The 11,908-nt window shown below is 34.7% G+C and overlaps 1 protein-coding gene across 1 annotated transcript in view; it reads right to left on the bottom strand.

Annotated features, from left to right (window-relative positions):
- LOC137620930 (uncharacterized protein PF3D7_1120000-like) overlaps positions 1 to 10,795 on the bottom strand; it is a 26,231-nt gene extending 15,436 nt beyond the window's left edge. Inside the window, exons 1-2 of the mRNA XM_068351374.1 lie at positions 10,227 to 10,795; positions 9,518 to 10,127 (exon numbers count right to left, since the gene is read on the bottom strand). Coding sequence (XP_068207475.1) covers positions 9,518 to 10,127; positions 10,227 to 10,795 — 1,179 coding nt within the window. The remainder of the gene's footprint in view (positions 1 to 9,517; positions 10,128 to 10,226) is intronic.
- Between the last annotated feature and the right edge of the window lie 1,113 nt (positions 10,796 to 11,908).

Below are 11,908 nucleotides of genomic sequence, written 5' to 3'. Positions count from 1 at the left end.
TGTTGGCAATATGGACCTTGTGTTGCTATCAATGATATTATTAAGATTAAAGAAGGAAGACATGTGTCATAAAAGATGTTTTTTTGTTGAGGTTTTTCTGTAACTCTATGCACTTTTTTATAATGAATGATCTGCACATAGCTACGCCTTACATCGTTTAACAATTGTTTTCTGCATTACTCCGCTTGAAGTAGCCCTTACACTACTGCCCCTAAGTACATATTGCTCAAAGATACTATCTTTTATGATTAGGGTCAAAGGTTTCCCTTATCATCATGGTCCTTACGACCCCGAAATAAAGCAACAGCATCTTCTACATCCTATTTATTTTAAAAAGTATTAAATGAATAATTGGAGTGTGTCTTTGAAACATGAGATTTAAACTATTGATGTAGACAAAATTAAGTTTAGACAATTTACATGAAAGATCGTTCATGTCTGTAACTATCAAGTCTACTACCCTGGGCTTTTCCTCTGATATTTTTCTTTATAAAATTTTCAGTGTCTCTCACTGCTCTAACACTTCAGCTGCTGGCTCTCCTTTCACAGGAGAGCCAGCGCGTATGGCATGAATGGAGGATTTTGATGGGTTTTATCTAAAAGTACATTGAAGTTGTTTAAATTCATATAAAAGATGTGGAGGATTAATTTTTTATTTTTTTATTTTTGCTTTTTGCTTTAGAGAGAGAGAGAGAGAGAGAGAGAGAGAGAGAGAGAGAGAGAGAGAGAGAGAGAGAGAGAGAGAGAGAGAGGTAGTTAGTGTAATGGTTGTTTGTCGTGAGAAAGACTGTTGAAATATTTGAGGTTGTTTGTTTATATTTTTAGTTAGTTTAGGAGAGTGATGAATATCTTAAACGGATGATTTTCAATTGATTGCTGCAGACATAGGCAGTTGTGCTTGTGGACGTTGGATTCATCATTTATCATTTTTACGACCTTTGAAGTGTTTATTTATATTAACAGCCGTAATTCCTCCTTTAGAGAACTTTTTTTTTCTCAATGTGGATATGTAATTGCTGACCTGGGCTGTAATAGATGATTTTATTTAGACTGCTCTTTGGATTACACAACCGTTGATGACCTGCCTGTGCAATAAGATTACGTATAATGATAATAATTTTGACATCCATGACTTCGAAGAGTTAAGGCTGGTGTGGCAATTTACCAGACAGTCTTCTGTTTTTCAGACAGTGGTGTTGTGCCAATTAAGACAGTTGGCTCAGTGAAGGATCACTTAAGTGTGTATTCTTGTGACTGTTATCTTGCGAAAGTGTTAATGAACACACACACACACACACACACACACTATATATATATATATATATATATATATATATATATATATATATATATATATATATATATATATATATATATATATATATATATATATATATATATATATATATATATATATATATATATATATATAGTGTGTGTGTGTGTGTGTGTGTTTTGTTGTTTTGTTAGTGTTTAGTATTTAGCTTTGCTATTGATTTTGAAGAGTTTATTTGATTGTGGATGGTTTATGTGTTAAGCGTTTTGGTTTTAAGGAATATGATATCAAGGTTATGTTTTGTTTTTACTTCCCTTCCATCCAAGAGTCCAGTTGATAACGTAAGGGGAAAGTTTTGTGCGGAGGAGACATTTGTCTGTTTAAAGAGATCAAGGGTGTGGAGGTTGTTTTTGTGTATCCCGCCACAATGTGATTCCTGTATCTACTGCTCAGATAGGTAAATACACACATTACATTATAGCATCATTTGCAGCAAATCCTACGAAATTACTCAGAGGAATTTAATTTTTGTAAAAAGTACTTCCCCTCTAGAAACAACGTTATCAACATTACCTTCATATGTCAGTTAGATCTAGCATTCTAGTCAAGAATACAGGTTTAATCAATTCTCATTAACACCTATACATCATTAACTATTCCATATCTTACATACCTCTTAACAAGTTTTTTTTTTTTTTTTAGGTAAGGACAAATTACATCATGAGAGAAATTGTGATTTACTTGATAGAAGCAAGAGAAGTAATAGGATATTTTTCTTTAGTCAAAATACTCGACTATAATAGTGAGAAACTTGGTTACAGTATGTCTGATACCTGGTGTATTGATAATGAAAATAATTTTTCTTTCATTTTCTATCCAAATCCTTTGATACAAATCTACCTATTTTGTTTCCATTTCAGAGCACTTTCTTCCCTTCATTTGCAGGGTTCGGACAATTACCGAATCTGGAAACATCTAGGTCGTCTATTAAACTTTTGCAATTTATATAGTCTGTATCATATTATCAATTATCATCAGTGAATCAATTGAATGCAGTAAAAAATAAAAGTGATTGTTGTCTCTAACTTGTCCCGCTTAATAGTCGTCTGACCAATCATCCCTCATTTTTTATTTCTTTTGGTAGCCATAGTTCCTTTCTGAAAGAACATTAAGTTACATAAGGACAGTTGGACATAGTTTACCTATCGGCTTTTTTTCTTACAAGTATGTGATTTACTGAGTTACCTGGCTCTATAAATTATTCGTATAATAATAATGACATAATGTATACTATTGATCGTTGACACACCCCTGTCAAGAAGAAAGATGATGAAGTGTCGGTGGAATCTGAATTGCAAATTGTAAACTAACTTCCGGGTCAATTCTTAAGTTATTTGCCATATTTATCAACCATATTAGATAACTATCACATGGAAGTCGCACAATTTTTTTTTTTTTAATGTTATTATTTAAGGGTTAGATTCGTATTTTCCGATATAGCACTATTTTCTGCAACGTAAAATACTACGCGTCACTAACTTAGTATATAGTATTTTTTAACGAAGAAAACTAGAGGATATTGATAAAATCCATTAGTATAAATACGCATAATATATTTTCTAATATTATTTCCACAATAGAGTATAAATAGGCAAAGGGAAGTATGACTTCATTCCTCAGTTTCGTGACTATGGTTAAACTATCCTTGAAGGATTGCCAGAAGACACCAGAAAACCACACCAGAGTCAATACAGATTTCTTAATGGACTCTGAACCACACTAGCAGACGGCAAACAGAAAATCAGACATAACCGGGTAGGGAAGGGTGGATGCATCACCTATAGTTTACATCGGAGGGAAATAAGGGAAGGAATGGATTAAAGAAATTTGGTTAACGCAAACGGGTTTGATCTGTTGAAAATATATATTCCACTAAAATCAGACATGAGAAAGGAGCCTGGTTGCGTTTTGAAGTATGGAACATTGTTTCTTGGCGATGGTATGAAAATTCACTCGTTTTTCTCTTGCTTTTTGCAGGATTATTAAGCCCGGTGCCAATATTCGGAGCTGTACAGTACACTGGTTGGTTCTTTACCAACAGTCAGCCAATGAATGGTCAGTGATGTCACAAAGTCGACCCAATGACGTCATAGGTATTTTCCGTTACAAACATTACAATATTAAATCAATGTATTGGTCCATTAATACTGATAAGTGTGTGTGTACAATAAATAAAAAGTTGTCTGAAAATAATTTCAATGTGTTTTATTAAGCTTAATAAGCAAGACATCTCTGTTAAAAAGATGATGAATAAGATAAACTTGCCATGTACCTCTTCGTCTGTGAGCGTGAAATATGCAATACAATTATGCGCTGTTACATGGATACTCTGCTAGAGACGATAATACCATCTTTCTTGCTCTCTCTAATACTCTTTACAGTGCGTCAATCCAGTACTACCTGGCTTGCTAGTTCTACATTGCCATTGTATATGGTTATAAGAATAGTAGCACGTATGATTTTGATATAGATGTATTGGAAAAAAATAATACTTTCCAAGGGTGAAGTAGTTTTATTCCTTTTTTTTCTTTTAACAGTTAGACCGAGTGTTTTCTCAAATAATAACACAATGAATAGCACCACATACGTTTTCTTTCACTCCTTCATTGCGGTTATCTCCATATATGCAAATAAACTTTTCATGGATGGCACATTTTTTCACAGTTGTAAAAACTGTTTTTGTATTAATGAAATATTGTTTTTCTTTGTAAACATTTCCTTCCACTTCCAAGCTTCTGCGTCATCAAAGGCATTAGTTTTTACATGACATGTACTAAGTATTTTTCATTTATCAATACCATGTTTGTGAAATGAAGGTTAAAGGACAGTCTGACCGTTCAAGCGTCAAAAGACTGCATCTGCTGTGTATTTACTTGTCACAGTGTTGGTCATTGCGGCATGCACCAAAAAATATGAATATCTAACTACGATATCTTTTCCATAAAGCTATGAAAATGCGTTAATAAGTATTTTAGACAACTATTCTTAGGCTACTGTATTGTTATTCACACATTATTGTTTATAAATAAGGCAAAAATATATTGATTAATATATCTGTAACATAAAAATTGTTTATGACGTAATTGTCCAACACTTCCTGCGTGATTGGTTTGGCCTGGCTGACACATCTATTCTGACCATTGATTTGCAATTTTGCTGGCTGTTGGTACGTAGCCAAACCAGTTCCGATTAATACCGCCTGTTGTTGTGGACTGCTGTAATGTGAACTGAAGTACCTATAGTCTGAACTATTTAGCGACCAAATACGTTCAGGATAAAACGTCAGTTAAACTGACGTAAAAGTTAAAAGACCTTGGATAGGAAGATGGAAGAAAGGAACCTGGTATAGAGGTCAATTAGAAGGAAATAAAACACGTGTAGCTAGAGGTTGAATGAACACTGCAAAAGCCTGAAAGTAATACCTAAAGTGAATCGCGCGAAAGGTGAACTGACGGCATGGCACTATTAGCCCCCCACCCCCCCTCAATTCCTCGCGGGGAAAAAGGGAATGCTTAACAGATGTGGGGAAATGGAAAAACTACGAAGTCCTCAAAGAAAAAGCAAATATACGATTTTGAAATGAACGTTTCTACATTCACAGCGAAAATAACCTTTTAACAATCGTGGATGGAAGATGGACCTCATCAAAAATGCTGATAGGGTCACCTGACGAGAAGAAAAATGAAACTTTTGATAAAAGACCCTCGCTGATTCCGAGAATTCAGTTGGAAACTAGACTCTACGAAACGAATAAAAATCTATTTGTGAATTCTAAAGCGGAAATAAAATCTATTAAACTGGATTACTCTCATTTTCAATTTGGAATTGTCAATTTGCTTTATGCGTAATGGCCACTCAGACTTTTCATACAGCATCCCAGTTCAACAAGAAGATTAATTTTCTTTTATTCTTACCAAAATCGGATTTGGTACAGACGTTGTATTCCTCTTTTTAGAAATTTATTACGATCTGCCAATGCAAGCCAATGTTTGTGATGGTACAATCAGCTTCGAAAGTACAATATCCAAATCCCTTAAGTAATCTAAGCACATTAGTTAATAGTGAAATATCTATGGCAATATCATTCTGATTAGGTTTCTTCCAAATGATTTACGTCAAGATTCTTATTTATGTCAAAACTCTAAGACCTGCATCTCCCATTATATATTCAAATTTCCCTTTAAACTCGTTTTAATGTTTGAAATATTTTAGTTGAGTAGCAGAGTTGTTTATTTAACTATATTTTCTGGTGCTGCATAGAAAAATAGGTTGAATATAAAACTTGATTCATATTTAACTAATTAAATCTTACGTATAAATAATCCTTAAGTAAATAGATCAGTTACGAACACATTTCACCGAAAGAAAAGAACAATCTGTTTTCATTGCACCAATTCACATTTTCAGAATGAATCACTTGCGAGAATCTAAATAATTAATACTAATTTTCTTTTTATCACTCATCAGAATACAGGTAACTTATGGATGTAACAGATTTTTTGTTCTTCATATTATTATTATTATTATTATTATTATTATTATTATTATTATTATTATTATTATTATTATTATTATTATTATTATTATTACTAGCTAGGCTACAACCTTAGATGGAAATTCAGGATATTATAAGACCAATGGCTCCAGCAAGGAAAAATAGCCTATGAGGGTCTGTAACCTCCGCTAAGTCATCAACAGCCATTACCTGGCCCTCCCCAGTCCTAGCTTGGGTGGAGGGGTTGCTTTGGCGCTGACCATATGTATTTATGGTGAGTCTCAAGGGAATTTTCCTTTTAGGGCACTGTCAATCTCCATTGCCTCTGCCATTCATGAGTGACCTTTAAAACCTTCAATCAATGATATTGTTAAAATAGATCTGTCATAAATAAACTATGAAGAGACTCATGTCAGCCTGTTCAACATAGAGACATTCGCTGCAAGTTTGAACTTTTGAAGTTCCACTGACTCAACTGCCTGATTAAAAAAATCATTCGAACATCTGGTCACAGCTAGAACAAAACTTCTAGAATACTACGTGGTACTGAGCCATAATGGTGGAATCGGCAAGACTTAAAATTGACCGCATACCTAATACTATGTAGAGGATGGTACAGTCTGGGATGATCTGAATGCAAAGGATGGTCAGAATGATAAAAAATCTTATGCAACTCGTATTAAGAACTAGCTGAATGACGGTGTCATCGATCCATATCCAGATCAGGAATAAGAAACTTAAAACACCGCAAGTTTTTGTCCAACATATTAAATTGTGATTCAGCACCTGAAAACCAGAAAGGAGAACAATACTCGAGACAAGGTAGAATGACAATATTTAAAAATTTCTTCAGAATAGATTGATGGCCAAAAATCTTGAGACTTTCTCTGTAAGCCATTTTTTGTGAAATTGAAGAAGAAACACACCGAATGTGTTTATCAAAGGTATAGCATACTAGAAGAACCCCAGCTTCTTTTATCTACAGAGCCATTACCAACCCTTATGTTCACGTGAAAAATAATTTATACCTCTTCATCAAGGAACATAGCATACTAGAAGAACCTCAGCTTCTTCTATCGACAGAGCCAGCTCAACCCTTATGTTCACATGACAAATAATTTATACCTCTTCATCAAGGAACATTGCATACTAGAAGAACCCCAGCTTCTTCTATCTACAGAGCCAATACCAACCCTTATGTTCACATAACAAAGAATTTATACCTCTTCATCAAGGAACATAGTATACTAGAAGAACCTAAGCTTCTTTCATCTACAGAGCTAGTACTAACCCTTATGTTCACGTTACAGAGTTTATACCTCTTCATCAAGGAACAGAGAGCATACTAGAAGAACCTCAGTATCTTTTATCTTCAGAGCTAGTAGCAAGCCTTATGTTCACATGAGAAAGAGTTTGTACCTCTTCATCAAGGAACATAGAATACTAAAAGTACCTCAGCCTCTTCTATGTACCTAGCCAGTACCTTCTAGTATGCTATGTTCCTTGATGAAGAGGTAAAAACTCCCTCTCATGTGAACTTAAGTGTTGTTACTGGCCCTGTAGATAAAAAAAGCTAAGGTTCTTCTAGTATTCTGTTCCTTGATGAAGAGGTACAAACTCCTTCTCATGTGAACGTAAAGGTTATAACTGGCTCTGTAGATAAAAGAAACTGAGGTTCTTATAGCATGCAATATTTCTTGAGGAGTTTGTACCTCTTCATCAAGGAATATAACATACCAGAAGAACCTTAGCTTCTTCTATCTACAGGGCCAGTTCCAACCCTTATGTTCACATGACAGAGAATTTATACCTCTTCATCAAGGAACATAGCATACTAGAAGAACCTCACCTTCTTTTATCTACAGAGCCAGTACCAACCCTTATGTTCACATGACAAACAATTTATACCTCTTCTTCAAGGAACATAGCCTACTAGAAACACCTCAGCTTCTTCTATCTACAGAGCTAATACCAACCCTTATGTTCACATGACAAAGAATTTATACCTCTTCATCAAAGAACATAGCATACTAGAAGAACCTTAGCTTCTTCTATCTACAGAGCTAGTACCAACTCTCATGTTCACATGACAAAGAATTTATACCTCTTCATCAAGGAACATACCATACAAGAAGAGCCGCAGCTTCTTTTATATACAGAGCTAGTATCAACCCTTATGTTCACATGACAAAGAGTTTATACCTCTTCATCAAAGAACATAGCATACTAGAAGAACCTTAGTTTCTTCTATCTATAGGGTCAATACCAACCCTTATGTTCACATGAGAAAGAGTTTATACCTCTTCATCAAGGAACATAGAATACTAAAAGATCCTCAGCGCCTCTTTTATCTACAGAGCTAGTCTTATTTGTCTACATCTTTTCCCACATAGCATACTAGAACAACTTCAGCTTCTTTTATCCTTCTTTCATTCCTATGTAGTATTTTTTTTAGATTTTTTTTTTCTATTTTTTTTTTCTTTTTTATGTAATTGTAGGAGGAATTCTTTCATCCACATCTATCATATACTTGGCCATCTTCTCCAATCATAACTCACTCATGAAATGTACTTCTGAATCCAACAAAATCTCTTTAGGCACCCTTCGAGGATATGACTGCATACTAGAAAAAGCTAAGCTTTTTCCCTCTGCAGGGCCAGTCTTCTAGATTATTCCAACAGAGCAACCATAACGTTGACGTCTGGAAGACTAGATCTATAAATCCGACCATTTGTTCACATGACAAAGGCTTGTACCACTCCATCATGGAACTGTTGCATACTGGAAGAAGCTCATCTTTTTCCCTGTACAGTACTCATCCTCTAGGTTACTCCAACAGAATTGTGTCTTTGTTGTACTCTAGTTGAACTCCCTCTATTCTGGAACGCATTTTTTTTTTAGATTTCTTTTCTATTCTTTTTACGTAATTTTAGGAAGAATTCTCTCATTCACATCCATTATACAATTGGCCATCTTCTCCAATCATAACTCACTCATGACATGTCGTTTTGAATCCAACAAAATCTCTTTAGGTACCCTTTGAGGATATGACTGCATACTAGAGAAAGCTAAGCTTTTTCCCTCAGCAGGGCCAGTCTTCTAGATTATTCCAACAGAGCAACCATAAGAATGATATCTGGAAGAATAGATCTATAAATCCGACCATTTATTCACATGACAAAGGCTTGTACCACTCCATCATGGAACCGTTGCATACTAGAAGAAGCTCATCTTTTTCCCTCTGCCGTGCACATCCTCTAGGTTACTCCAACAGAATTGTTTCTTAGTTGTATACTTTTAGATTTTGCTTTTTTATTTATTCTATTGAACAAAATCCTTTTTACTCTTCAAAGTTCTCTTCTTTGATAACCTCTTGTAAGATATTTCTAATCTTAGCATTTTGTTTGCGTCCCATTACCTCTACCTTTATAATTTCTTCATAATCATCACAATTACTAGCAGAATCTCCCTGTGTTCCTGAGCTATTTGCTTCTTGGTAGCCTTGAAGTTCATTTTCAATGTTTTCACTTTTCCTTTTAAGATTCTCTCTCAAGTCTGGAGATGGCCTTCATTTTCTGTGTTTTTTGTAACATATTTTCAAAATACTCAATAAAGTTTTCTAATATTTGGCTTTTTATTGCCCTGTGATATTCATTTTTCTTTTCCCTTTTGTCTCCTTTCAATACGTTTTCATATAGTTCAGTAAGATCATGAACTAGGCCTGTTTTCTCAGGCGCCATTTCCTCTTGTACTACTTTTTTTATCTGGGCCAAGGCCTTATCTTTAGTGGTCCTCCTAGGATGGTTTCTGAAGTCCCGAGGTTGTCCACGAAGATCGCCTTCTTTTATGTTTCCTCGTATGACATTTTCAAAATTCTGGATACGCCTCTTTACATTGCCTATTTCTATTACTTCATGATTAACCTTCTTTATCTTTTCTATTTTCTCATCTTTCAGAGCCTCTTCCCATAGTAGAACAAGAGCATATACTAAGCCTATCTTTTCTGGAAAGACCTCCTCCATTGCAATTCGTCTAATCCTTAAAAAGGCTCTATCTTTTGCTTTCCTCCTAAGATCAGCTGTTTGTTTCCGTCCCATTACCTTTATCTTTATAATTTCTTCATAATCATCACTATTACTATCAGAATCTCCTTGTGTTCCTGAGCTAATTGCTTCTTGGTAGTCTTGAAGTTCCTTTTCAATCTTCTCACTTTTCCAGAGGTTTTCATTTTGTTCTTCTGATAATTCCTCTTGTATTATTTGTGTTATCCTTGCCAAAGCAATATCCTTAGCCTTCCTATTAAGATTTTTTCTCAAGTCAGCAGATTGTCCACGAAGATCGCCTTCTTCCTTTTTGTTTCCTCGTATGATATTTTCAAGAAGATGGCCTTCTTACCTAATAGTTCCTCGTATGATATTTTCAAAATACTGGATACGCCTTTCTACGATGCCTTCTTCTATTTCTTCAAGTTTAACCTTATTTTTCTCTTCTTTTTTCTCATCTTTCAGAACCTCTTCCCTTAGTTGAAGAGGAGCATATACTATGTCCCTTTTTTGCTGTGATATTTCATCCTGTGCAATTTGTCTGATTCTCACGAAGGCTACATCTTTTGCTTTCCTCCTAAGATGCTTTCTCTCATCCTGAGATTTTCCTTCAAGATCATCTTTTTGTTCCCTATTTCTATTGTGCTCTGCGTCATTTCTAATCATTCCTTCATATTTCATAACATGATACTTTAACCTTTCTTTGTTTTCTAGTGAGGGACTTCTTTTTTGAATTCCTACAATTGTAGCTAAGGACATTTGTTTGGCCTCCCTCTTTGCATTCCTTTTGATTCCAAGACAATCCAGTTTGCTATTCCTTGTCAGTTTTGCATCGCCTTTAATCCTTTCTTCATATTCCAGAACAAGTTTCCTCACTTTTCCTTTGTTTTCAAGTGAAGGACTTCTTTCTTGCTCCGCCATTTTTCGAGTTTTTTCAAGTTTCCTATCCATATCATTAACGGTTCCTTCGTGTGATTTGTCATTCTGTCGTTTAATCCTGGAGATAATTTCCTTCTCATTTCTGGACCTTTCCAATTCTTGAATTCGTACAATTCTAGCTAAGGCCACTTCTTTGTCCTCCCTTCTTGGATTCCTTCTGATTCCAAGACAATCCAGTTTGCTATTCCTTGTCTGTTTTGCATCGCCTTTAATCTTTTCTTCATATTGCAGAACAAGGTTTCCTCACTTTTCCTTTGTTTTCAAGTGAAGGACTTTTTTCTTGCTCAGCCATTTTTTGCATTTTTTCAAATTTCTCAACCAGATCATTAACAATTCCTGATCGTGGGTTTTCACTCTTTTGTTTAATCAAAGAGACCCTGTTTCATTCCACAGCGGAACTATAACGGCATACACAATTAATTCCCGAGTAACCAATATTGTTCTGATTACTAATTATAAATCCATTAATAACTTTGGTATTCAAAGCTACTCCACAATAACAACAACACATTTTGTTAAAATTCTCCATTTCTGTTAATACCTTTCCTTCACCTTGTTTTCGGCCTATTTTGAAAAAATGGTAACTTGATCTGGAGACACTCCATGAGACTCCGAGAAGTCTTCAAAACTAAACATGGATCCCGAAGCCCAGTATGTCTTCGGGGAATCTGAGAATGTCTTCAAAACAAAACACAGATATCTGAGCTGGATTCGCGATCAGACGAAAGAATTATTTTGTTAATTTTTCATGATATCTATTTTGAATACCACGAAATCGACACATATAACAAAACTATCTTTTTTAGGCCTATGTCTACTACAATCAGCTTCTAAAATCATTTACAATAGGATAACATAGAGGAGAAGTAAAGACTATTTTCTAAAATTAGGATTTTATTTATTAGACCTACATTGAACATATCAAATAGTTGAATATAAAGGGTAGTACAATAAAAATTTCAATACAAAATTGAAATATTTGTGAAGAATTTTATATATTTCGAAATTCAGAAATACATTATTTCATAGATGACTCTGAAGACTTACAGAATCTTCCACGGAGTCTCCAGAAAACCACAAGATCTTCTAAATCCG

The sequence above is a fragment of the Palaemon carinicauda genome, chromosome 27 (assembly GCF_036898095.1).
Source record: "Palaemon carinicauda isolate YSFRI2023 chromosome 27, ASM3689809v2, whole genome shotgun sequence".
In the NCBI taxonomy this organism is placed as follows: Eukaryota; Metazoa; Arthropoda; class Malacostraca; order Decapoda; family Palaemonidae; genus Palaemon; species Palaemon carinicauda.
This window is presented reverse-complemented; position numbering and strand designations above follow the sequence as displayed.